Genomic DNA, 27,291 nt, shown 5'->3' on the forward strand with positions numbered 1-27,291 from the left:
TATCATACATTTTTCGCTTCATTTGTCGCAGGTTTTGCACGCTTTGCATCCCTAGAAGAATAAACAAAAATAACACCTAAAACATAAAAAATGGGGATTTTAACGAAGCTTTATAATTATTGCTTAAAAAAATCCTCTGCGTTTATCCCAGACAACTCTTTCTTGGTCTCCTCTCGCCTTTTACGACCTCCACCTTTATCAGATGATATACGCATGATACATGTTTTTATAAATAACTGAATTTCAGCGTTTTTGGCTTCCTTTGTCATGGGATTTGCACGCACAGAATCTGCATAATATATAAATATACTATAAACCCTTTATGTTTGCAAATCAGTTGAAATATTCTATATCAATACTAATTTCATTTCAAAAAATACTTAAAAGATTATTAACCTATCACAAATCAGCATCTGAAATTAAATATGCCACTGCTATACAACTTATACTGAGGAATTTTTTCACTATCAATTATTCTATTACTTTTTATATCAATACTGCGTAAAACACAAACTGCAACCAAAAGACCATAAATAAATTCCATAAAATTTAACCCTAAAATTAACAAATTTTGTGAAAGTGGAATCTTTAGTGCTCATTACCAACTTGTTACCATTGTATTTTTACAATAGCATTTATATAGCTGTAATGCAATGGTTTGTATATCTGAAAAGACCACAAGTCAGTGGTGCGAGCACTCTAAAATAAGTTTTGTTGATTCTATGCTTGCACATGAATTAAGATTTTTATTGGATAATTTTTAATAAATGTTATTAAAAAAGAACATAAACACTGATAAGCATTTTGACGGAATACTTGATCACAAGATACTAGTTTTGCAAGACAAATGTCACTTGACTACATAAAACTAAAGTCTTCTTTCACAAAAACACTCTTTTTCAAACTGTAAAAGTAACTTTTCTCAATTTACTCAAATAATACACATACAATTATTTACTAACCGCAAACGATGTCCTTTAGCTGGAGGACAGATAAAGCATGTTTATTTACATGGCCCATGAAATTAAAACTGTTTACCAAATCATCAGTAATGACCATTTTTATAATTTGTCTGACAGTCTCTTTCAAAGTAACACCTCCTTGAAGACCAAGATATTGTGTCTAAACATAATGTATAACAAACTTAAAGAAAAAAAAGTTTAAGTCTGTCATTAGAACAAAAAACTCACCGTCTGCAACTTGTCCAGCGTTGACTGTCGCAATTTCTTTTCAAAATTTTGCTCCTGTTTAAATGTTTGCAATTGAAAAATTAAATTTTCATGCAATTTGGAATAAACTGTTGCAATCTGCATATGAAAATGCTTTTAAATATCATTTTGTTGTTGTGAAATACATTTAAATTGAGGCATTATGATATCATTCTGTTATTGACTTCCACCAGCTACTTAACTATATCATCTAAATGTAATTTGTTTTCCATTTTATATTGAATCAAATCTAAATTAAATGTTTGAATAGATTTTTTTGTAATTTTTTATGTTTCATTCAGCGCTAAAACGTCAACATTTTTAAATTTACTGTTTTAATTTAATAATAAACTAAAATCTGTTGACAAAACCAGAATAAAAACCTAATCAACATTGCATACAATATTTGTATACAAGTTGTCTCATAATTTTATTACATAGCGGCATTTATTATATAATTTTTTATACACTCAAGTAACAATTTTCAATTGCCCTTCTCAAACTTTCAATTTCATTGTAAAATAAAAAACTAATGCCTACATTTTTCAATCAATATAATCTTTCTTTTTCTACTCTATATTTTATAAATATATTAGTTTAAAATTAAGTTTTTATTTAAATAAATTTAATAAGGCAAAATTGCTTAAGCAAATTGTATAAACGAAAATGTAATTGTAAATTGATGTGGCTTCATCAGTCATGGAAAATAAATATATACATAATATATATATATATATATATATATATATATATATATATATATATATATATATATATATATATATATATATATGTATATATATATATATATATATATATATATATATATATATATAGATATATAGATATATATGTTTATGTATATATAATAAACGTTTTGTAAATTTATAGCATAAGTTTTATTTCATTTTTGGTATTAAAAAGTTTATAAATAAATTTAAAGTTAAAAAAAAATTTTATAAAGATAAACTTTGATACTGAACTCAAGTCTCAAATACTAAGTTTACTAAAGTCTAAAGTTTACTTCAGCTAAAATTTTCAAGATATAGATAATGAAAACTGTAAGACTATTTTTGCATGTTGACGCATTACTTAAGTAATCCGTTAATTTGCGCACGCTTAGTATGATTACGCTTGCCCATTGTAAACATTCACAGAACAAGTCAGTTCATGGTGCGTTTGCAGATATCAAGCCAATGATGTTTTTCGATGGAACATAAGTTAATTTATTTTTGTTGTCAGACCGACATTGGGCTGATGAAGAAAAACAATGTCGATCTAAAGCCGATATAAAACATGTTGGCAAGACATCGGGCCGACGTCCATATGTTATCATTTAAATGTAATAGCTCAATGACAAATCTAAAATGTATATCACTCCGTTATGGCATCTTGTTTGTTGCTACTCCTATTGGACACTCAGTGAAGTTAAAAGAAAATTTATACTCAAGATACATACTCAAGAATGGTGAGTATATACGAGTCAATGCAGTTGGTTTGGACACTGAGTTAAGACAATATAAACGTATATAAATAGGTAAACTGGGCAACTACCAACAATAGTGTAATTACCACATTATGCTACACATATAAAACTTTTGTATAGAAGCCAATGGAGAGAAAGAGTGAACTATGTATTGGAGACAAAGTGTAGAATAAAACGCAGAGTTTATGAGAGAATATTAAAGTTAAGGTAATAAGATACCTCATGTTTTCATTTCTAAAATAAACATTTAAACAAAAAATCAACTAGGCTTGTATAAAATAGTTTTAAAGTTATCAAAAAATTTTCTTAGTTGCCACAGTTAACAATATTAAATGGCAGGCATCTAAAAATATTTATGCCACCCCAGTCACTTTATCTCAAAAATGGAAAGCATACAAGATTTAAATTTTTACCACATCATTGACAATATATTGATCAATAGATTGTACTCAGGACATTATCAAAAACTATGTATTTTACTTTGTCAAAGCGGCTTATAAAAATCTATTTCTTATAAGAGCAATCTCTTATAAGAAATAGATTGGAATATTGAAAACATTTTAGATTAAATTGCAAATCTTGGTTCAATAAACATTTAATACGAATTGGACACGTGATTTTTAAGATGGCCGAGAAATCACAAATTTGTATTTTGAGGAAAAAAGATTTTACCAAAATCTTTCATTCACAATTTCTATTATATAAATGATAATTATATAACATGAGTCAGAGTTATAAAATATTTTTTCTTGATCATTGTCAGCATCTTTTTTTTTTGCATACGAGATTAAGATTTTGGTGATTTTGTTATTCTGCAAAATTCAAACAATTTTTATTCATCTTTCAATATAAATACCATGAACCATATTTATCTTCTCAAATAAAAATGCAACTCTTTTTTCTTCAAGCATTAAAATTTGAAACAGAACCATCAACCCCTAACCCTATGTGTGTAAACGAAACATACTTTGTTTTAGGTGCTGCCATTAAAACTTTTAGGCTGGTTTTGGGACTTACCATGTAGATGAAACTTTTAAAAATCTTTTTTAGTTAAAGCGATTTAAATAGGCTTCTAATGACTAAAGTTCAGAATGTAAGGCCGGTACCTGGGTTTGCTGGTAGGTGTTGAATTAGCTTTGTCCTGATTATAACAACAACTATTGATTTCAATAAGGCAATAAGCATATGAATTATTTACATGATAACGATTCATGAAATAATGTTGCAAATGTAACATTTTTCATTCCTCCGCCATAATTATACAACTATTTTTTATTTTTTCTTAAAAATATGAAAGACATTAAGTTTAAAAAACTTCGCTTTTAAACATATATTACAAACAAAACTAATAATGATTTAATTAAACATAAAACAGTAAGAAATAGAAAAAACATCTTACAATTATTATTAAAAACACATTGCTAAGTGCATTGCTAGTACAAAATTTACCAATACATCTTATTTTCAAAAATGATTTACAAACTTGTGTTGTTGGATACTTGGATGAATCAAATTTTATAAGTTTCTGGGAGAAACTTGATGGATCTGTCACTGATATTAGCAAACAACCTGATATTGCTAGCATTAAGCAAGTTTTATTTATTTTCGGAAGTTTCTACAGCATTCTACACCTCCTTAAGCAAAACCAGTTGTCTAGCTGTTCATTAATTTTCCGTTCTGACTTGTTGCCACATCCCAACTTAAACAACTCAAAGTTAACAATAAAGAAAATTGATTGTGGTTGTCTCAAACATTTGTATCACCTTTGAATGTTTAAGCAGTAAACGTACAGTGACTCTATAAGAGGTAAGAAACATCAAAACATATACCCGTGCGTCAATTGTGATCACCTGAATGAGATACTTGGTGCTGTTTTTATTGTATAACTTGTTATAACCAAACGCGATGAGTTACAGTAACCTTGGAAGCTGTCACATTTCATTACAACATAACTCACACTTATGCTCCATTTTTACTATGAGGACCATGAGGACCATTGAACATCAATCTTCAAAGTTTGTCAAACAGTTTTATGTGTTCTTAGCAACCAGTCTGTTCATCTGAAATGAAAAAGAACAAAGTTATACTAAACATTAGAAAGAAGTTAGAACAAAAACTTTACTCCAAAATCAATTTCAGAATTTTTACAGGGTTTTGTACTGAAACAATTTTTGTATAGTTTTGATTGGTATTGGAAACAACAAGAAGTCATATTGCATATAAACGAAACACTCATCAACGGTTTTCTTTCAAATTTTTGTTAAAGAATAAATTTTTTCTTTTCAAAACATTTTACACAAGGTCAGGAAAAAAATTATTAGAGATTTTGCTTCTATATGAGCAAAATCTTAAATTCTTACTTCTTTCTGTTTTTAAAACAACTTTATGTTGAATTTGTATTTGGATATAGTTTTGACTTGATATTGATTGGTTGAGTTTTTTTATAAAATATGTGCAGAATTAGGAAAGCCCCAAAGCCAATTTTATTTCTGAAGAGGCATACCATTCAAAAAACTCAACTCATTTCTGAATTTTTAGAAAAGTTTTAGAAAATGGCAACTATTTTTTCATAGTTTTGACTTTCAAAAAGTTGGACTTTTTAAAAAGTACAAGCGTCTTTTTTGAAAAAAAAAACTGAGCTTTTGTGAAGCTCCGCGTTTTAAAAAGTCTTAATGTAGTTTTCTTTGAAAAAATTTAGCATATGCTAAGCTTTATTTTTCTAAAATGCTGTCTTTTTAAAAAAGTCCAATATGATGATGAATCAAATGCTATCTTTTCAAAAGATTGACATATAGTTTAATTGCTAATAAATGCATTTAAAAAATTTTTTTAGACTTTTAAGTATTTAGACATAAAATGATATAATATTCCAGGAAAAAAGTTACTGGAATTTTATATCATTTTATGTTGATACCTCGAAACCTTATGTTATTTTGTTTTAACCTTTCAGGACATTGAGCAGAATTTGCTAACTTATGAAAACCTTTTAACTTATTTTTTACAAGTTTTAAAAGCAAATTGAAACATTATGAAAATAAACTTGCCTCACCAAATGATTTGCTGCTTTAAGTACATAAAGAGTTCTAATTTAGTAAACTTGAGAAATTTAGATTTTTTCTTAAATGACTGATATTGCTGTTTGACTCACTTATTATTCGTTCAAAAGCAAAAAGCCAAACGTTGATGCTTATCATTCGATTGAAAACTTTGAGTTTCTTTTTTTCCTAATTAGCACGTAATAAAAGAATTTTGAAAAACGAAGCAAATAAAGAGCTAAAGCTTTTTAAAAGAAAAGTTATGAGGTTTTAAAAAAGTCGAAAATGTTATTTAAAAGTTGAAACTTCAAAAAAGCCTCGGTTTTTTTAAAAACGACTTTTAACTTAAAACAAAGTTTCAAAAAATTTTTCTATGCTTTGTTGTTTATTTAGTGGATTTGCAACTTTTGGAATGTTTTAAAATTAAAAAGTGGAATTAAAAAAACTAAACTAATATACGAAATCACACACCAAGCTTTCGTTTCACTTTTTCGTAAATACATCTAGCAAGTTTTAATGTTTTATCTGCTTGATCAAGATTGTAACTTTCATGTGGTATTAGTGGAAAGCGCCACTGACTTGGATATCTCAGTTTATTTGAGGAGCCAACAAGATTCTCTAATTCGCTTGCCCATTGTCTTAACTCAGTGTCCAAACCAACTGCATTTTCTTTCAAGGAACTTGATTTGATGTGCTTAAAATCTATCAAATATTGTGCAGATTTCAGTGATTTCTCGGCAGCCTGTAAAAAGATTGAAAAACAATCAACTATTTCTAGTTTTTTAATCTCATACTAAAAACGTTTCATACCTGATGTGACTTGAAGCATTTCCATTCAAAGGTGTCATCTTTTTCTGCGCTTTCCAAATCAAACATCGCCTGTCGAAGCCATCTTTTAGCCTCACCAGGTTGAGGATTTTTTTCCTCAAACGAAGGGGGAACCCAGCTTCGGTTTTCATTCTTGCTTTGGTTTCCAGAATTAGAAGAACCCCGACGATTGTACTCACTTTTAGAAAATCTTTTAAAGTAATTCTCATAGTCCTTTCGATCCTGAGAAGCTTGCGAGTTCCATTTACCGAAGTTGCTAAATATTCCATCCTCCATTTTCTGAATATTCATTTGCAAGAATTGAAAAATTTTTGTGGCTTTTTCTTTGTTTTTAGGTGAATGCTTATCTGGATGCCATCTAAAACAGAGCCTCCGAATGACTTTCTTTTTCTCATCTGAGGAAAAAGAAATACATTTCTTAAGCTCTTCAAGTATTTGATTGCATATTTCTTCAACTTCCCCAATATCTTCTTCCAATTTATCTATAAATTCTTTCAATTTATCTATTTCTCCTTCCACTTCAGTAAGCGAACTCATCATTACCAAACCTTCAACACTGTCGCTCATACAAGATTTGACATTCCTGTTAAATCCATACAGCTCAAAAGACTTTCTTTCAGTCAGTACCTCCTCAGGACCCTCTTGTACTCTATATAAACTGTTCAAATCTGTAAATACTCCATTAAGTTTGCCTTTTATAATTACATAAATAAATTCTCTCTCATCGCCGTTGCCAACATCTAAAGCTGCATAATCATCAATTTTAAAATCGATGTATTCGTTACTAAGCAATGGATAGAACTCTAATGGCACTTTGTCACCAGGTAATGGCAACTGACCGTGATTTAGGAAAGGCACATTTAAAGAATCTCGATATATTTTAAACCCATCTAAAGTGGAAGACAAACTTTCAAGAGGAATTTGAAACAACAATAGAAGGATATTTATCAAAATGCTGTCTTTAAAGGTCAAACTCAAATGCTGCATTATTGCATCAGCTAGATTTACAAAAACTTGAGGTAGATCGCTCTTCTTTAATACTGAAGACAAGTACAAGTTGACTCGATTTTCTGATCTACACAAGAAAAGATTGCAAGTTGCATAGCTATCTTCAATTAAAATGTTTTTGGGGAGATATTTTAGCTTGGTTTCAATGTGAGATAAGACGGTCACATTAACATGTTGTAGATCTTTTTTAATTTTTTCCATTGCTTTTTTCACATCTACATCAACAGCTCTTGATATAAACTCATGCTGTACTAAGCGTTGCAATGCAGATAAAAATTGTGGTGCTTTTAAGCGTTTGTTGATGTCTTCACTAATATGATACGATGGAACATTTACGGGACTTATCTCAGATAAAATTACTTCTTCTATCGTTTCTCTTATTGATTTTGGACGAATTTCCACTGGTAAATACTTCATTAAAATTTCACTTGTCCCCAGTTGCTTTTGATCGTTAAACAAAATAGGCTCTTGAAAACGTTTCAGCCTCTCTGCAAGACAAAAATCAGTCATCGCAATAATGTTTACCGAGAGAGTCAAATATATGCTATTCTTCTCTTTATCATTGAAAGAGTATGTTGGTAAATAGAGTGTACCAACTGTTGACAACAATGACTCTTTTGAAAGCATTTCAGATAAATAATGCATTGCACTTGATGCAATTTTTACATCGTTAGGGTGCAAAACATTTCCTTTCGTGTCTTCTGCTAGGCTGTTTAAAACCTGTATATACACTAGTGCTGATGGCTTGCAGTGACATCCAATTTTCTCAAAAAAATCAAAAAACTGACCAAGAGAAACATCGACAGGGTTTAAATATGGTGAAATACTCCTTTCTTCAAATAGAGACGCTCTGCTAGGGATTTCCAAACAACTTTTTTTCAAAACAAGAACTACACTCATCTGTTGCAATTGCTGCGTGATAGTTAAGTTATTTGTAGATTTCAAGTAATCATAAAATTTTTTAAAAATCTTCTCAAATGTTTCTAACAAATTTGAGGGTATTATTTTAGATGTTTTGCTTTTTGGTGACAATAATTTAGAATTTGTAACGTTTCTTATATGCTCTACAACCATATTAATATCTAAATTATGAGAATTGTGAAGCATAGATAAACGTGGCAAAACTGGCATTGTTGTCCAGATTAAATTAGAAAACTCGTTTGAAGCAGAACCTTCTAGGCAAATTTTTTGGCAAGTGGAATTAACACTCTGATAAATACTCTCTTTAGATGCATCAATTTTGGGGAGGTGATATAAATTTTATTTTTTTGATTTTTTGATATAAATCTTTATCCAAATTTTCATCCATATAGATAAGCAGTTGCTTTGATATATCTTTAACGAATGATAAGTTTTCTGACTTCTCAATATATCTGGCAAACATGATGAAAAGGTCATTATTGAGGTGAGTAATCTGGCAAACATGATGAAAAGGTCATTATTGAGGTGAGTAATCAAGCCAATTTCTTTCAAAAAATTAAGCCAATCATTGTTTTTATCATCACACCAACTTTCATCACCAACTTTAAGATTAGGAAATTTTTCTTTAGGCAACATTTTTGTGAACAGATCATTTGTTGGATCATAGAGCTCTGAACAAATAGATCTTTCTCCACCTTGAGTTTTTACAAACTTGATAACCTTTAATAATTCAATCCACTGGTCTGATTTTAACTTAAAACTTATTGATCTCGTAATAAAATCTATATGTTTATCTATGGAATCATCATCAATTAAATCAAAATTGGGGAAAACATGTAATTGGTAGAACTGGAACATATCTATGGAACGAGAGCCTAGAAATTTGTACAACAATTCAATATCATTATAAATAAATTTCAAAAAAATAGTTTCTTTGAGAAGATCTTTCAGACCATTAAATATAACTCTTTCAGTAACAAGAACAACATTTTCAGATTTTAAACACACTAATTTTTCATCAATGGTTAAGAAGAGCGGTAAAGCTTTCAAACTATCTTTAACGTCTGGTTGGATATCTTTAACAAATTTTTGGAAATGTTTTAAAACTATCTCTGCGTCTTCTTTTTTTATATCTTTCCATTTGCTGGTGTTGAATGAAAGACCCAAAGCATTTACCAAGTGAGAAGGATTTTCAATTTTACCAAATAAATTTATGGCGAATTCAAAAGGATAAATAAAGTTTTCGGCTTTTCGAGAAAACAGTTTAGTAATACCAAACTTTGAAGATTGAGTTTTAACAAAAGCACTTACAAATACGCCAAATCTTTCTTGCAGTGTCTTAGATAACTCATCAAGACTGCTGTGAATACTATTTAGCAATAAAACTTGTTTACTTTTCTCTACAGGCAAAATAAAATATTCAGAACCAGATTTTGCGACTAACACAGAACATTGTTTGACATCATCATGCAACCAGTTTTCAATTTTTTCATCATTACATTCAGCGAGAAATTTCCACAACCTTTTATACCATTTCAACGGAAAGGAATCCTCAACACAAATGATTTTATATTCTTCTAAACTTGCATTCAAAATGACACCGCTGAGCTGCTTCTTTGGTAAAACTGTTGGAAGAAACTTAACAAATTCACAAACGTTTAAGTCTTTGAAGTACTTTGAACCTTTAAAATCAGAAAACGCAGATATAATCTCTTTATCTAAAAATTTGTTTGACATCTTTACAAACAAATCACTATATTCAGACAAAAACTTTTGGTTTTCTTCAGAAAAACGAGTAACACCACCATCTGCACATAAACAAAGAGGCAGATCCTTTAGTTCAATAGCTGACACTCTGTTTTCTGTTTCCTCATTTCTTTCTTGCTGTTTTCTTTCTGTTTCACCCAGACAGTATTTTAAAACAATTATGACATTTTTTTTTTCGAGAAATACTGTCTTCTTTACATCCCAGTGCAACGAATGCTTAGGCAAGATTTTATATGTCAGTTCACGTAACTTTTCTCTTACAATATCTGGAGAGATTTGCTTCAGTGGGACCTCATACTCATCAAAAGCCTGTTTTACATGCTCTGGTAAAGTATCACATGGAATAAAAAGTCTTTGCAGCATTAAAAGAAGAGGAGGTTTTTTTTGTTTATGTGTTTCCTCCTTGATATTATATATCAGAAAATCATTGCAAGAAAACTTATCCACCTTCAGCTGGTCAGGATTTTCATTTAATACTAGTAGCACTTGATGATCGCCTTTTGAAATAGCTTGAAAAAAAGATTTTTTTAAAAAGAGACCATATGTATTTCCCTCAACGTTTTGAGGAAACTTTTCATAATATCTTTTAATTTCATATTTATGCTTGTCAACATTTTTAATCCACTTTGAAAGCTTTGTTGCTTGATTTGTTAAATAATATAGGTAACACGGAATAATACAATTCTGAATAATGGTTTCATTCCAAATCACTTCCACAGAATTTGTTGAACTTAGTGACAGGCTTCGACGAGTTTCATATTCTAAAACAAAATTGCCATTAATGATAACAGGCAAGGAGAGGAACATCGGTAAAGGCAGAGAACAAAATACTGAGCTTTTAAGAATTTCAAATTTCCATTTAAAATTAGGGATATCAATTTTTTCACAGGGTTCACATTTCTTGTTAAGCTTTACTGCAACTCCACCTCTTGGTAATAAATGCAGACTATTCTTTTCAATCAACTCAGTTATTTTAGAAGATACTTGATCCATGCCTGAAAATCCAACTTGCTCAATTATGTTCCAATGAAATGATTGAAGTAATTTGTTGTCACTAAAACACTTGATGCAAACAAATTTATTCAATCTTTCTTCAAAATTCATTAATGCAGTCACATTTCCCAGTTTATCAGCTAAATGATGCTCAGACTTTTGAAAATTTTTAATTTTTTTCAAACTTGTATCATATGACTGAGCAATAACACTTACAACACTTTCAACACCATCAGCAATTGTTTTCAGAGTCAACTTACACACATTTTTCAAAAAAAGCAATATGGATGAAAAATGATTTTCAAACATTTCAAACATTTTTTTAATTCCATCAACATTTACAACATTAGTCGATAAATGCGATACCTTTGCCATTTTCTCATTTCTCAGTGGAAACCTGAATAGAGTCTTTCCGTTAGAATCAAACTCATCAATGAGTAAGGCATTTTTTAAATGAGTATATGGTTCAATAAACTGTCTAGCATTTTCAATCATCGCACCAGGTTTTTCTTCAGTTGCTGCAACAACATACTTCAAGTTTGGATCAAAAACACAAAACACATCTCCACCCTCTGCAACTGTTGCTAGTAACATTGGACAGTCTGTAATTTGGTATACTGCATTGAATCCTACCCCATATTTCCCAGTCTGCAATGCGTTTGTGCTTTTGGTACCTTCTCCCAGCAGCTGAATTCCTTCTAAATCTCTCGCTTTAAATGGTGCATTGTTGCATACTAACAAAGCAGGACCCTGAAGATCTTTCCACTCATCAGAAAAAACTTTTTCATCTCCATGGTATCTGGTATCTAATATAAAAATTACCTCCGTAGCTCCTGCATCATCTGCATTTTGCAACAACTCATTCAAGATATCTTCATCATTTCTATAACCTTTTAACAGGTTTTTTATTCTGACAGTTAGTTTTTCATGTTGACCAAATGGCTTGTAAACTATTCCTTTTGACATTGAAGTGAAAACTTTGTTTCTAACAGGAAGAACTCCAAGAGCAATGCAATAACTTGGCGGAATATCACTATGGCAGTAGTTGATGCCTGGTTCCTCTTGTAGCCAAAAAGCATCTTTAAAACATAAATCTGTGGATCTTCTTAGGACACCTTTATTATCAGGAAGATAGAGAACTTCTCCCGTGCTTATATTCAAGGCTTCAAACTGCAACAAAAAAGGCAATATACAATGAAGTATTGATTTTAGCAGCTGGTCAGTGATAGGTTTTGATGAATAATCAATCTGCATTCTAGAAAGAACTTTTAAAATATCTGCATGTGACGGCACCTCCTTTACTCCTAAATTCATCATCAACTTCATTCTTTCTTGATTACTTGCGATGCATTTTGATAACTGAAACATATATGGAGAGATATCTTGTGAAAGGTTGATGTATACCAATTCGGGAATTACCAGCTCAAAGTTCACTGAATAAACTAAGCACATTTGATACAATTCACTTAACTTTATTGATAACGAACTTTTATTTAAATAGTCATAAATATCATGTAAAACTGACTGAAGCTTCTCATTAACAATAATGGCTTTTGAATTTGAATTTAAATCCACTAGCTGCTGTTTTACAACTTCAAAGGGAGGTAGTTCGTCTAAGCCCAAGAATCTCAGTAAAGTTTTGTCCATGGTAAATTTACATATAGGTTTTGTCACACTGGCTAGGCTAAGATGCTGCTTGTTGAAACATTTATTAGGCGCCTCAATCTTTATGATATCACCACAGTGAGCATGAAAAGGCCATTCATCAGGTCTGGGTTGAGACGGAAGAAATTTAGTCCCCAAAAGCTCATTTTTTATGTCTTCAGCACATTCGTCAGTGTCTGCAGATTCCATCAATTTCAGTAAGGCACTACTTCTCTCTACAGCTTTCTCATAGTGTATTTGTGACATGCTAGAAATAGATTTTGCACAAACCAGTATCATTTTCCAAGAAAGATGATGCTGATTTATGTCTTTAAAGTTCAATAGATAAGGTTTAAACTGTTCAATAGCAAATACCTCGTCATCAACACCAAACAAAACAGCCACTTTACTGTCTTCCACTACACACTCTGATGACATTTTTAACTTCCTATTGGGTTTTGTAGGCAAGCAAGGATAATTATAAAGAATGTCAATATTGCTCTTGATCAGTTGGATCGTGATTTTGTTTCTTAGATCAACATTAAGTTGCGGTGAACTAAAGGTACCTAAGAACAATTTGACAAACTCATTCCATCGAATTGCTGACTTCCTAAGTTCGCTTTTGAGTCCATTTTCCGAAAACATGGACTGAAAACTATGAGGTAAATCAATAGTGAACAGTCCGTTCTGCATCGTTGAATTGTGCCAGCTTAGATAAGCTAAGACTTCGTGCTTAATTGAAGGAGGAAATTCTTCAGACAAGAATCGCAATTTCTTCCATGGAACCCATTGTCTTTCAACTTCTGAAGGAAACACCTCATCATCACTTTCTATCAATTTCCGAGCAAACGATTTTACCAAACTGCTCATAGCATAACTTGTTGCAGCACAAGGGAAAAGTTTTGACCATTTTGTCAAATTGTAGTGTGAACTTAACCTTTTCAATTGAAGGAGGAGATTAACATAAGCTGTAGAAAAATCTTCTGCCAAAATGTCGTTCCAGTCTCTAGATAACCCATATGTCTTCTCGTCTTGAGTTGACTTGAGAAGATGCTTTCTGTCACTTGATAGCAAAAAATAGCCATTGACATGAACAGGCAATCCACTTTTAATCGGAAGAGGAAGGAAGCAAAACAGATCTCCTTCAGCATTTTCAACAAACATATTTTCACTTTGATCGTTAATTTCAACAGCTATTGATCCACATGGATTGTATCCTGGATGTGCTCTGGCATATTCGTATGATTTCTCTCCGCCAACACAAGAACTTACAAGATAGGTTTTATGTACTGCTTCGTTATTAACAACAGAGTCAACCGTAACTTTTAACTGAACATCAACGTTTACAAAGTTCAGATTATCTCGAAGCATCTTTGTGCCTATTTTCATAACAGATATTTCATTTTTAACGCCTTTTTGATGCATCACCTGAATGCTTTTTCTTACTGAAGATAATACTGACATCTGATTTGTGCCATCTGCTAGTTCGTATAAGACAACTTCTGAAACGTTTTCTGTGAACAATAAGAGATGCTCAAGTTTTTCTTCTACTTTTTTAAATAGCAACTTCATCTCATTGTCTGAATATATTAATTTGCTAATTTTACTACGATCTGCCGTTTCTTTACTACGCAAAGGTAACCTGAGCAGAGTTCCCTTGAACGACTGGACATCGCCATTTACAAAATCAAGATGGCAGCCAAATATTCCATCAAACACTTTAAACTGATTGTTGAATGGAGTGAGATCAGACTGACCGTTCAATGATATTCTTGTTCCTGGATTTGTTTTATCATTAAGCGATCTTCCAAGATATTCTGTGTGTGGATCAAACACAATTAATGTATTTCCGCTAAGGATGCTTGGCACATCAGTGATATTGTACACTGAATTAAAGCCAAGCCCAAATCTGCCTATCTTTGAGGTGTCTAACTCTTTGGTACCAGCATTTAACTTGGTAATGTTCTTAAAGTCTTCTTCAGAGAATTCTGCACTATTATATACCCAAAGTGCCGGACCCTGCCAAAACTTCATGCCATTATCAAACAACCCGCTTTTTAAACTATTATTTTGTCGCTTGTCATATAGAAACTTTACTTCTTTTGCCCCTGCATCATCAGCATTTTGAATGATTTCTTTAGCTATGGCAAATCCATCATTGTAGTCTTTCAAAATTCGATTGAGCTTGGTAGTTAATGGTTCCTGCTGTCCCCAGGACTGAAAAATAACTGGAGGACCTGAAGACAATAATTTGCTGACTATATTTGGAACTTTCAACATCTCAGCATCTTCTTCAGTCAGATCTTCATGCAAAAGATTGTATGAATGCACAGTTTCGTTAGAAGCATCTCTGTCAATACTTTTATAATAGCATGTAGACAGCAATTGAAGGTTGAGTTTTTTAGATTGAGTTGGTACATATACTTTGCTATCTCTTGGCAGTGAAGCAAAGTGCTTCGCAATAAATCTGACCAAATTTAATGACAGTTGAAGATCGCTGTAGGATTCTCTATCTGAACATTTGTGCTTCTCTTTTATTTGTTCAAGAACACTCAAATAAACATCAATCTCATTTTTTGGCGAAGCATCCAATGCCATCAATACCTTTTCCATTGCACATGGGACCTCAGTTGTAGTTATTTGATAATAGTAAGGTGCTACATTACACTGAAGAGTCATGTTTTTACCTAGCACTTTTTGAATATCTAAAAAAAACGAGCCCAGCCAAATCTTTAAACCATGAGTTTTAAAATAACGCGCTACATCATCAACATTATATTTGCATAAGCTGTCATACACAACTTTTATTATTTGTTTGTACAAACCCTTTTCTTCGTCATTATAAAATTTTTCGATATTCTTCAGATGCTGCATTATCAAATGCAGATGAGGTGGATCTTTGCAGAGCAGAAGGTTAGCGTATGCATCAGATAAGTTTGGATGGATAATATATGCTACACTGCCAACCAAAAGCTCTTGTGAAGGTAAGTAGACATGACTACATTCGGACAAATAACAATTAGCACCAAACCAAGGCAGAGATAAAGGGTAGTAACACCCTGAATACTTTTGTTTTACTGGTATCCAATTGTATTTGGAAAACTCTGTTGTATTAAAACGTTTTGAGACTACTGTTTGCATAATGGCTTTTGCTTTGTTGACAATATTTAAGAACTCCTTCTCATCAAAACCACTTTCTGCCACAGAAATAATGCTTTGAACAATATCAATGAGTGTTATATCAGAACACAGTTTTAAGTTCAGCTTCTTTAGTATTGATGTATTGTATTTTTTGTCAGGAAAGCGGTTTGGTTCTCTGTAAAACAGCTTCTCCAAACCACTCGTTCTTTCAAACAAATGACATGGCATCAGCCATTTACTATCACTTGCCACTTGAAGGTGCTTTTTTAATTGGTTTAAAACATCATCCGTCAATTTAAAATTTTCAAGACATTCTAAGAGGAAGTCATAAAGATGATGCTGATCATTAGTGGAGAACATTTTTATCTTTTCTATTACCATTTTAACAATGTCATCAAATGAGAGCTCCTTAATATTCAACCTAGATAGCAATAACTTTGATATAGCTGCTGAGTCAACAAAATATCCAAGACAAGACATTTGCATACGAAAATGCCTTTTATCAACGACATATGCATTCTGAATACTCACAAACTTGTTTGGTTGGTTTAATACTTCAAACACTTCCAATTGCTTTAAAAACATTGTGCTTTCACTATTTATAGGAAGTGATTCAACAAACTTTTCTAAACCTGTTTTGATATATTTTCGCACATCCATTGTTGCTTTTGAAACACATTTTAAGACATCCCAGTTGGTTAGTTTGCTATGATTGATTAGACAAACCAAAACTCCTACTCCATTTGGCTTCATTACATACCCGTTTGAACAAAGTTCAAATAAGTCATTTGCATGCAAATCCTCAGCACATAAGAATGGCACCTGACAGTCTTCCAAAAATTGTTTTACAGCCAGTGGTAATGAACTTTTCTCAAATCTCTCTACTATAACATTTGCTTCTTTCTGAACTAAGTTATTCAAGGACGTAATTCTATTTTTTATTGTAAATATCATTGGAATACCTTCAAGATCTTTTAAAGAAATACGATGAGATTGTTTGTGCGACCACATTGCTCTATACCAGTTGAAAAATAAATCACCATGTCTAACATTAAGAAAACTTTCTTTGATTTGTTCACACAATACTCGTACAACTCTCAATGCCAGTTCACAACTGTCAATAACAGTGATGTTGAAGTTTCCTACATTTAAATTATTTGTAAAAATAACTTAATTATTCAATATGCTAATATAGTAAATTCAGTTTTTGAAACTTTTTTGCAATATAATTATTCTTTATAATTATAATACAATTATTTTATTTGATAAGTACTATGATTATTATTACAGAATATTTTTATCATTATTGTTATCATTATCATTATTGTCATCATTATTATTATAATTTTCATCATCATAGTTTTTGCTGTTGTTGTTATTATTGCTGTTGTTGCTGCTGTTGCTGTTGCTATTGTTGTTGTTGTTGTGGTTGTTATTATTATTATTATTCTTATCATGGTTTTTATTATCAAAAAAACTTAAAAACTAATCTTAGCTTAAGAAAAAATCAGTTTGTTAGGTTTTCTCAATATATTCTTACTGTTGCAAGTTAAAAAGAAAATGTTTGAGAAAGATTTTAGTTGTAGTTGGTGTTTTTGTGAGTTTGATTGAAAAACTGCATTTTAAGAAATAACTAAATAATTAAAACCTGTTCCTGCTGCTGATTTAAATGTCTTTAACAATTCATGATTTCCCCTAAAATGATTCATCTCAAGAAAATTTTGATGGTAAGGAAAAATATCAAGTTCATGGCTATCAGTAATAATATATATTGGATTGCCCTTGTTCTTGGGATTAATTGAACCAAATGTTCCATCATTCATTGGCAATATAGGTAGCAACTGTAGTTTATGAAAATCTGACAAATCAACCAATATAAATTTTAAAATGTGCAACTTATCAGCTTTTTTGCATGATTTATAAAGATTTGTGCACTTTTTAACTGCATCTTGAACTGATGATTTAGACACCGGTTTAAGAGTACTGAAGTATGATTGAACATGAGATGGAACTGCTGCAACTTTTTCACCACATCTTTCTAGATAGTCTTTTACAACTAAGGACTGCTCTTCAGAAAAAAACAAAGATGGCTGAAGAATATAGCATTCTGTCGGATATACCCATTCTTTACGAAAGTTCCAACATATGCATTTTGTTTGAGAGACATTTTTGATAAAAGGATTCAAAAGTTGTTGCCATTTCTTGTCAACTATATCTTTATTTGGCCAGCAGTCATAAACTATATCTGAGCTTGCGCGCTCTTGCATTAAATATTTCAACAAGTTATTGTATGCAATAGGAAGTAATTCAGTTATAAGAAAACAATTCCACGAAGCTTGTTCATTATTAGTATTTTTTGGGTCTGTAGTCCATTTTAAATCATAGCGATCTTCGCTCAGTGCAAAAAACCCGTTCACATGAATAGGCAACCCAGTCATATCTTTTTGGACCATTAAAGGTAAGGGTAAACCGCAAAAGATATGTCCACCGACATCTCTTGCTTTGGTTTTTTCTTTAGGGTAAGCCACTGCAACCAATGGGAGAAGATTCAGACTTTGATGCTTTTTGTAATTTGATGAAGATGATCCGTAGTATTCACTTATAAAATAGCTATAATAAACATCAGGTATGTCTGTCTGTTTTTCTAGAACTTCTACTTCATAATTTGCAGTTATATCTGAATAGTTTTGTGAATGAACCAGGAATCTCATGTTTTCAAGAAACTGCAGTTTCGTTTTACAATGCTTTTGGTTACAACCCTCTGTAAGTGCAGCAGAATACTCAAATTCAATCATGCTTCTACCTTTTTTGATACGCCTCACCTCTATACTTTTAATGTTTTTCAAAAACAACAAGTTTAAGTAGCCATCTTTTTTAAACAACTGAATTAATTTGCTAAGTTGATCATTGTTATAACAAAATTCTGATAATTCTGATTTTATTTGTCTTAATGGAAACCGAAATAATGTTCCATCATAACCTCTTTCATTGACTTTGAATATACTTTTGAACAAATTAAAATCAGAAAAATTTAGGAAGTCAGATAGGTCTTCTTTGTTTTGAAAATCAAACATGAGAACTTCACTGCTCAACGTGTGGACCATGGGATCAAGATACATGAATTGTGAGCCACTTAGCACCATAGGTAAATCTATGACAAAAGGTAAAGAAAAATGTATTTGAATATATAGTATTATTAGAAACGACAACATTCACAAAATCTATTATAGTTTTATTACTGCACCATTACTTAGTGAAACTTGTATTTAATAGAAGATTTATATAATCATAGGTAGAGAAAAAATCTAAAAGTAACATTGGAATTACAATCATAACTTTAAAACTTCTATACCATTACGCCATACATAGGCGCCAACTTTTTATTTTGACCAAAGGGCCAAATGGAAATGCTAGGAGGCAAAAGTTTGCTGAAGTACGTGCTGATATTGAAACTATCATAATTAAATGCACGAAAGTTTTAGCTCTGTTAGATAAATCATGCTATTTTCATGATAATTCAAAACATTTAAAACGTCCATAAAAGATGCTACTTTTAAATTGTTTGTTTTCAGTTAAGTCATGAAATATGTCCCTATGCAATCTAAGTTAATCAATATTTAGATTATCTTTGTAAAAGCCACAAATTGTTTTTGGAGAGACTTCTAAATTAATTAGAAAAAACTGTGTATTCAGAAATTAAGAGTAAGAAAACAGCAATTGGGAGTATGAGAAAAATCTTAATGCTAGGCCACCAAGAATCAAATCAACAACTTTTTACTAGGCTATTGTAACGCTTTTTTGCAGTGAAAAGTTGTGGCTATGTCAATCCAGAGTAATGGGATTAGCTCCTTCTATATATTTTAGGATGCTTCTTGTAATTTTCAACACAACAAATGTATCTGCCTCATCAAGTTGCTTTATGAATCCGTTTGCTGCTGCCCCCACCTCATTTTTTTCAGTATTTGGCAGTTCTGAAAAGAAGTTTCATAATTCCTCATAATTATTCAGTGTTGATGCAAGCGATGGGCAGGGCTGTGAAGACGGAGTCGGAGTCGTGGAGTTGGAGTCAGAGTTGGAGCTCATTTTGGCTGGAGTCTGAGTCGGAAAAATTACAAGTCCCAGGATGCTCAACTGGAGGACAAGGAGGACAAGGAGTTTGACATGTTATTTTAAGGCTTATAAAATCATCTCCCTTGAGCTCTCCTCTACTACCCTTTAAACTAGATAACTTCATGATGCTCCAACTACCGACTAAAATTGTCTGACACTGTGCTGCATATTCTTAGTAGAAAGCTAGGCATGCCACCACCAAGCAGCAAAGAGCTGTTCCACAAACAGAAAGACTGTAAGTATTCAATTAACTTTATTTCTCTGGAGAGAGAGAGAGAGAGTATTAGAAAATTAGTGATTGAAGAAGCTGTTAAACAAAAAGAAGAACTTAAAAAATCTCTCAAGAAACTCTTTGTGTTTCTTAACAGAGTGAACTATTTTGCAATCAATATCTAATTTTTTTTTTAAAAAAAATGAAATAGTTTCCAAGATATTGGCAGTAAAAGATACCAAAGCTAATCGCACCAACAAACTTCTCCAGGTCTTAGTAGAAAAGATTCTTAAAGAATATGAACTTAAAGACGAACAAGTTCTTTCTGTCCAACTGACAATATTTCAAACATGATTTTGACAAATTCATATTGTTATTAGCGGCTCATAAGAGTTTATTGCATAACAAGAGCTCAGAAAAGTTGTTTGTTCAGAAATTGTTTTCTAATAAATATTATTTTAAACATTAAGTGGTTGGATTATTTGTATTATAGTCATCAAACAGCCAATGTTAACATTTTACTACAGCAACTTTGTTGTTACAAATTGGTTACTTATGAAGGAGTCGGAGTTGGGAGTCGGAGTCGGAGTCGGAGTCGGAACAGCAGCTTACCGACTCCACAGCCCGGGCAATTGGTATTGCAATGTCTATCGTGTAGGACAAAATGTTCTCAAGAACAAACTGTCACTTTCTTGCTGAAATGTCTTGAACCAAACAAGTCTCTTCGGTGATTCCCGAACTAACGTAATTAACTCCATAGTAAGCTGAGGAATATCTCTTACCTCGATAACATTCTTCATAAAAAAATCTTGGCTTACGAGCACTAAAAAATCTTGGCTTACAAGATTTAGTGAATGCGCTTGACAATGTACAAATAATGCTCTAAATTCGATGGCCCTTATTTTTGCTTGCAAGTGATTATAAATTCCCGAAGTATTATTCGCACAATCAAAGCATTTCCCTCTTAAATCATTTATGGGTAAATCTAATGTGGTTAACATATAACTAACTAGTTTGAAAAAGGTTTTACAACCAGCTTTGTCTGTTCCGTAAAAATCTAAAAAATATTCTTCAACTTGAAATGTGTCACGGTCAACTGATCGACCCAAAACAAAACTGTTTCATTACAGATATGTCTGAAGTCTAGTAAAGTATTATTGAAAAATATTTAATTTTCGTAATTTAGGTAATAATAACTCTGATTTATTTGAATGCTATCATTTGAACCATTTCGTTAATTATTTCATGCGAAATCCATTTATATTTCGTTCTCTGTAACCAAAAACTCAATTGGAAAACATCTGTAGCTCTAGATTTTAAAAACTGACTCAAACTTTGAAGCTTCATACCTATGACCTCAAATGGCTAGTCCTTGTCTTCCGAGTAAGGCAGCAGTGGAAATAACTTTATCGAGAGCTTCTCTTGTATCATTCATACATTTTTGGTGCGAGGATGACATTTGCGAAGATATATATTTATACCTTTACCTTTATACGACTCTTCGGAAATATTTTGTCGGTGATTTGCTGATTTTTCATGCATATTAAATCTTTCAATGGCTTTTTTCCAATTATTAAATCCTTCTGTGGTAAACTTCGAATAAATGTTAGTTTCGTTTCTTTGACATATTGAACAGAAAATTTTATTTTTGTTTTCGTCTTAGTTAAGCCATTTGTATGTGTCAAGCCAGGAAATTTTGAAATTCCTAGCTTGACACGTGCAAATGAACCTTGAAATTCCAGTATTCTTTCAAAATCGAATTTTCGAACTAGTTTTTTTTTAGGGTTGTCCGAATTTTACACAACGCTAAATTTAAGTAATAAACAAAACAAAAAAGTTGTTTGCTAGAAGAAACCGTCAACGCAAAATTTTTGAAGAAATTCAAAACATTCATGACAGATTTTATGAAAACTTGATTTGTTACTTAAAAAGGCTGTCAAAGTGTGCAATTCACACTTGTTAGTGCTTCTACCAGCTACAGGATTAAACTGATAATATGTTATCACTGTTTATCACGGGGCGAATACATACTCTCGCCCCCGTGCATAAATTTCTGGGGAGCGGGGAAACTACCCTTGTTGCCCCCGTGGACTCGACGCCTATGATGCCATACCTGCTTATTTAAATAAATTCATTTGGTAACTCGACATTGGACAGTAACATGTTTAGAATCATGTCGCACAGACAAATTATTTTTACTTTTAAGGTGAAAAACAGTCAAGACCAAACCAAGAGAAATTAAATACGAGAACTGTAAGAATTGGCCTGACTGACAAAACCAGAGCAGATATTATGGTTATCTATCTTCTAACAGTCACTATTTTTAAAATTGATATTTAAAAATCAAAGAAATTATTGACCTGTCAAATGGAAAACAGACTTGAAGCCTAATCCAAATTTTCCAACTTTCAAAGATTCTTTTTCTTTATTACTTATTCCCAATGAGCTAATACCTTCCCAATCTTTTTCTGAAAACTTTGCATTGTTGTATGCATACAATGTTGGTCCCTAAAAGGTTACTCTAAGTATTTATTAAACATAAAGAAAAGTAAAACAAAAACAACAACAATAACAAAAAAACGCTGACCACATTTCATGCAGAAATTAATCTAAAACAGCAAGTGAAGTTTGTTTATCAAACTTTACATTTACCAAACAGAGAATACAATGAAAAAGCATCTTTAAAAGTTTTGAATATGTCAAAAATATTTGATTGTGAACAGGGAGTATTTTTTGCATAAAATCAAGTACATCTCAAGCAATCAAGAACTTACTTTTATTTGGGTTTTTACTAAATTGCTTTTGTTGAAAGTATTTTTTACAAAGCTTTGAAATAAAACTATTTATAAATTATAAGATTTAAATTTTATAAATGTGTATATAAATTTTATATATATATATACATATATATATATATATATATATATATATATATATATATATATATATATATATATATATATATATATATATATATATATATATATAACTTATATACACATATAATTTAGACATGATAAATATATACAAATAAATAAATATAAACTGTGAATATGAATGTTAAAACATATGATACTTGATATTCTTTAAGACCACGAATCTTAAAATTGTCTTGTTCTGAATAGCTGTTTTCATCGTAAACAAAAATAACTTTTGTTGCACCTGCATCTTCTCCATTTTGAATTATCTCCTAAAAACGTAAAAAAAAATTAGCACTCAAGGAGCCCCAAACAAGTAATTAAGCATCTGTAATTTTTTTTTATTTCATTAGTTCGAGGGTTTTTGAGGAAAAAATAATCACTTAGAAATTGCACAAAGTTGAAAAAAGATTGTATTTGACATCCTCTCTGAAGGATAAAACTACAGGATACAAATATAGACGGTAAATTGTTATTTAATGAATATGGTTATTTTTTATGTTGATATATAAAGTTACTAATTGCAAATACTTTTATTGAACATGACTACTACAATGTAATGGAAAACAAAAAAATATTAGTATGAACATTAGGTTCTTGTCATTGATTCTCTCCATATATATTGCAGGTTATGATATACTAAGGTAGTAACCTGCAATATATATGGAGAGAATCAAAAATTTCGACAGGAGCTTCATGTACTGTATTAAAGTATGAGTCAACCCGCTTTAAAATGACTTAAGAGCCCCTTAGGAGTTCCTTAGTGGTTCAGGGTATTCTAAGGGCGAATTTTCTCTAACAATTTTTTTATCAAAACTTAAATATAGTGTCATTTCTATCATTATAACTTCTGTTAGTGACTTGTATGTTGCCTCTGGATTCTTATCAACATTTAAATCAGATTTTTATGTTTATTCTTATCCTACCAGTTCAATTGGTATAGGTAGGTATATTCTGTTGAGTATGAATGTATAAATGTATTTGTTTTATTGATGGTAATGAATATATTATCATACCATTTGATAATAAGGTTTTCAAGTGATGACACTCAAAGATTATGTACTGAGCCTATCATTTTGTCTTAATTGATTTTTTATCTCTATACTAGATAGTTGATTTTATGTTAAAAATTTATTAACAATAATTTGTAGTTTGAATTTACAAAAAAAAAAGTAGCTTTACATTTTTTTGTTTTCGTTTTTTTTTTTTTTTTTTTTTTTTTTTGCATGATGTATAATAACAGCTCTAATTTAATGTAGATTTTAAATGCTCCTAGCCAATATATGTTTGTTTATAATACTTGGTTGAAGATACTAAAAATCAAATAAGATTGCTAACTTCTTTTGTTTTATAAAATATTTGGAAAGATTTTAAAGCTGAATGACTAAAATGTATAATTTTAGTTTTAACATTGGGCTTTTATAGTGAAAATTTTAAAATCTATAGTTTTAACATTGGGCATTAAACAGTTTGGTTAATTTTAATTGTTATTTTCTTATGTTAACATAAAATTTTAAAAATTAAGAAAATTATTATCTGTGCAGGTGTCATGGACATTTTTTTTTCTCTTTCATGGACAAATTTTAGAGTAATTGTTTATATATCACGTTCAGTGGAGTATGCTACTCAAAAACTTGTGTTAATATATTATTTGCATGATAAATCAATCATAATAGTTCATATTCATGGCATCATTTCTTGGACTCCTGAATAGTTTGAGAAACTCAAAATCTGTAGAAGGGTCGAGTTAAGCATGAACAATGATGATATGATTAAAGTAAATTTTTATCACCATAATTTTTAAGTTACTAGTAATACAATTATAAACTTTAATAAAGTTCTGCAAATATATTTTAAATTAGGTTCTAGTTTTTCAATGTGCTGCAAATTATGAAACGCTTAAGGAAACTTCAAAAATTGTTGTTGAAATAAATAAAAAAGAAGCAAACAATAATTTTCACACAAACCCATTTTAATCCAATTCATGGTTTAAACAGACATAGACTGTTTAAATCATGAACTGGATTTCCAAGGAAAACATGTAAAATATGTATTGCTGTGCATATCCATCTTATTAAGTTAAATTAGAAATACACTTTTATTTTAGCTAAGTATAAGTTTTATAATGGTACAAAACTGCTATAGATTTTATTTTTAAAGGGTAATTATAAATTGAACTTGATTAAACTTTTCTTTGCTTTAACTTTTAAACAAATCATATACAAAATATAAAACTATAAAACAAATCATATACAAAATACTTAAAAATATCTTTACTGTGACAAGTCAAATCGCAATAATATGTTAGAAAAAAAGAGGGTTTTTCTAATTTTTTGAGGAATTACAGGCCCAATATTTTGCTGAAAAAAAAGTTATATAGGGTTAAAAAACAATCCATTTTCAAAAAAAAGTTAAATACTGCCCAATATTAGGATTGTTACTCATTACCTAAAGATATTATTTTTGCAATACCTTAAGATAAAATCCTAATAACTTGAGATGTTACCTCGATACCTTATCATCAATTTATATCATCTTAAAATCTTAAATTTATTGTTAAGATAAAGTCTTAAAAATGGTCAGTATTTGATTAGAGAATCCGCGTGATTTAAAAACCAGCTGGCATTAGATATACGCATAAGTTGTCTTGTCATACTTTATCTAAGCTCAGATATCAAAAAATCTCAATATGTATTAACACTAAGCTTGTAAAATGATATGGTTGAGATTATGCTTGTATAATTTTAAAATGTATTTACTTATCACTAAAGACATGCTTTTTTGTGTAGGCCTGTGTAGCTACTTTTTGGTTTAAAATCAATCAATGGAAAGAAATTCTGAGCCTTTTTTTTTTTATTTTTCTATTTTATTTGTTAAAATCGCGCACTTATATACTATTCATACTTAAAATATATTATCCATTCATATATTAAAACTATTAATGTAAATATTGACAAAAGCTTATCCTTATTAATATACCAAAAAAGTTCTAAACCTTTAATACGCTCAAAACTATAAAAAATATTACCTTAAATATCTGTGCATCTCATGGGTACTTCCTCAAAATATCACGAATATCCTCCACCAAAGTACGCCTGATAAACTTACCTAAGGTTTATAAAGACTTAATTTAATTAATATTTGTTTATATTGTTAATTAAAAAAAAAAATTCATATAAGAAGTTCAGTTTATTTGTTTATCAACAAAATAAGGTTATACAAACAACCTTGTTTTTTAAGTAAACAAAAGTATAATAAAATATTTTAGTAACTTAACTCAAACTTCTATAATCACTTTAGTGAATAGTTCTCGGTTATTATCGCATTTTATTTATTTTTTATCGATATTTTAAAAGCTTTAGATAATATTTTTGAGACTCTTTCTAAATCTTTTACCTGGATATTTTCATGTATTTAAAAACAAAAAACAACATAAATTGTACCTGGATTTGGCATGTTTCAAGTCAACAATGTTTCCCAATCATGCATTTAATAAGTGGTCACCTAGGAATTAAGTCAAACTAACCAATTTTAGTAATAAATGTATTTTAACGGCAAATGTAATAACTCTATTACTTTATGATTGTAATTGTAATTAAAGAAAAGTCTCCAAAAAATAAAATTTTATTTATATTAAATTTTCGGATATGCATAATCAAAACTTCCAACTCAAAAAAATGCTGAACTTGATTAAACCTTTCTTTGCTTTAACTTTTAAACAAATCATATACAAAATATTAAACTAAAAAACGAATCATATACAAAATACTTAAAACATCTTTATTGTGACAAGTCAAATTGCAATAATTAGGATGAAATGAATAAGAATGAAAACGTAAAATAAGATTAGCTTATTAGCTTTATAGGTTAAATAGTGCAAAAAATTCATTTTATTACATCTAAAAGAAATAGTAAAAGAGAATATCTTACTTTGGTAAACCAAGTAGGTAGGTTAAAACTATTTTATAGAAGATGGAAAAGAGATCAGGTTACTCAGTAACAACTATATAAAAATGAATTC

At 30.5% G+C, this 27,291-nt stretch overlaps 2 protein-coding genes across 2 annotated transcripts; both read right to left on the reverse strand.

The window, feature by feature from the left end:
- Positions 1-22: 22 nt before the first annotated feature.
- On the reverse strand, positions 23-4,279 carry LOC149886606 (uncharacterized). The gene is made up of 4 exons (XM_090091391.1): positions 4,178-4,279; positions 1,191-1,244; positions 963-1,122; positions 23-289 (listed from the first exon to the last, which is right to left on the reverse strand). The coding sequence occupies exons 1-4, from the start codon at positions 4,277-4,279 to the stop codon at positions 117-119; spliced, it is 489 nt and encodes a 162-aa protein (XP_089947517.1). The 3' UTR covers positions 23-116.
- Positions 1,028-27,285, reverse strand: LOC145190654 (sacsin-like). The gene is given in 12 exon segments (XM_090090825.1): positions 1,028-1,122; positions 4,174-4,754; positions 6,201-6,471; positions 6,540-8,810; positions 8,812-8,958; positions 9,000-17,173; positions 17,680-19,182; positions 22,713-22,860; positions 23,429-23,542; positions 26,299-26,378; positions 26,714-26,774; positions 27,201-27,285. Coding segments are annotated over 10 exon segments (12,741 nt in total). The 5' UTR covers positions 26,727-26,774; positions 27,201-27,285; the 3' UTR covers positions 1,028-1,122; positions 4,174-4,734.
- Positions 27,286-27,291: the final 6 nt, after the last annotated feature.

Source organism: Hydra viridissima, unplaced genomic scaffold (assembly GCF_058129835.1).
Source record: "Hydra viridissima isolate aposymbiotic clone 2 unplaced genomic scaffold, HvirCarnegie_v1 scaffold_6, whole genome shotgun sequence".
Classification (NCBI taxonomy): domain Eukaryota; kingdom Metazoa; phylum Cnidaria; class Hydrozoa; order Anthoathecata; family Hydridae; genus Hydra; species Hydra viridissima.

What these genes read in the sequence shown, in the direction of transcription:
- LOC149886606 (XM_090091391.1), bottom strand. Translation starts at nt 4,279, where the DNA reads ATGCTAGCAATATCAGGTTGTTTGCTAATATCAGTGACAGATCCATCA. An exon ending in CCAAGTATCCAACAACACAA is followed by an intron (nt 1,245 to 4,177) that starts GTTTGTAAATCA and finishes ACATTTAAACAG; the next exon opens with GAGCAAAATTTTGAAAAGAA. An exon ending in GCTAAAGGACATCGTTTGCG is followed by an intron (nt 290 to 962) that starts GTTAGTAAATAA and finishes TATATTATGCAG; the next exon opens with ATTCTGTGCGTGCAAATCCC.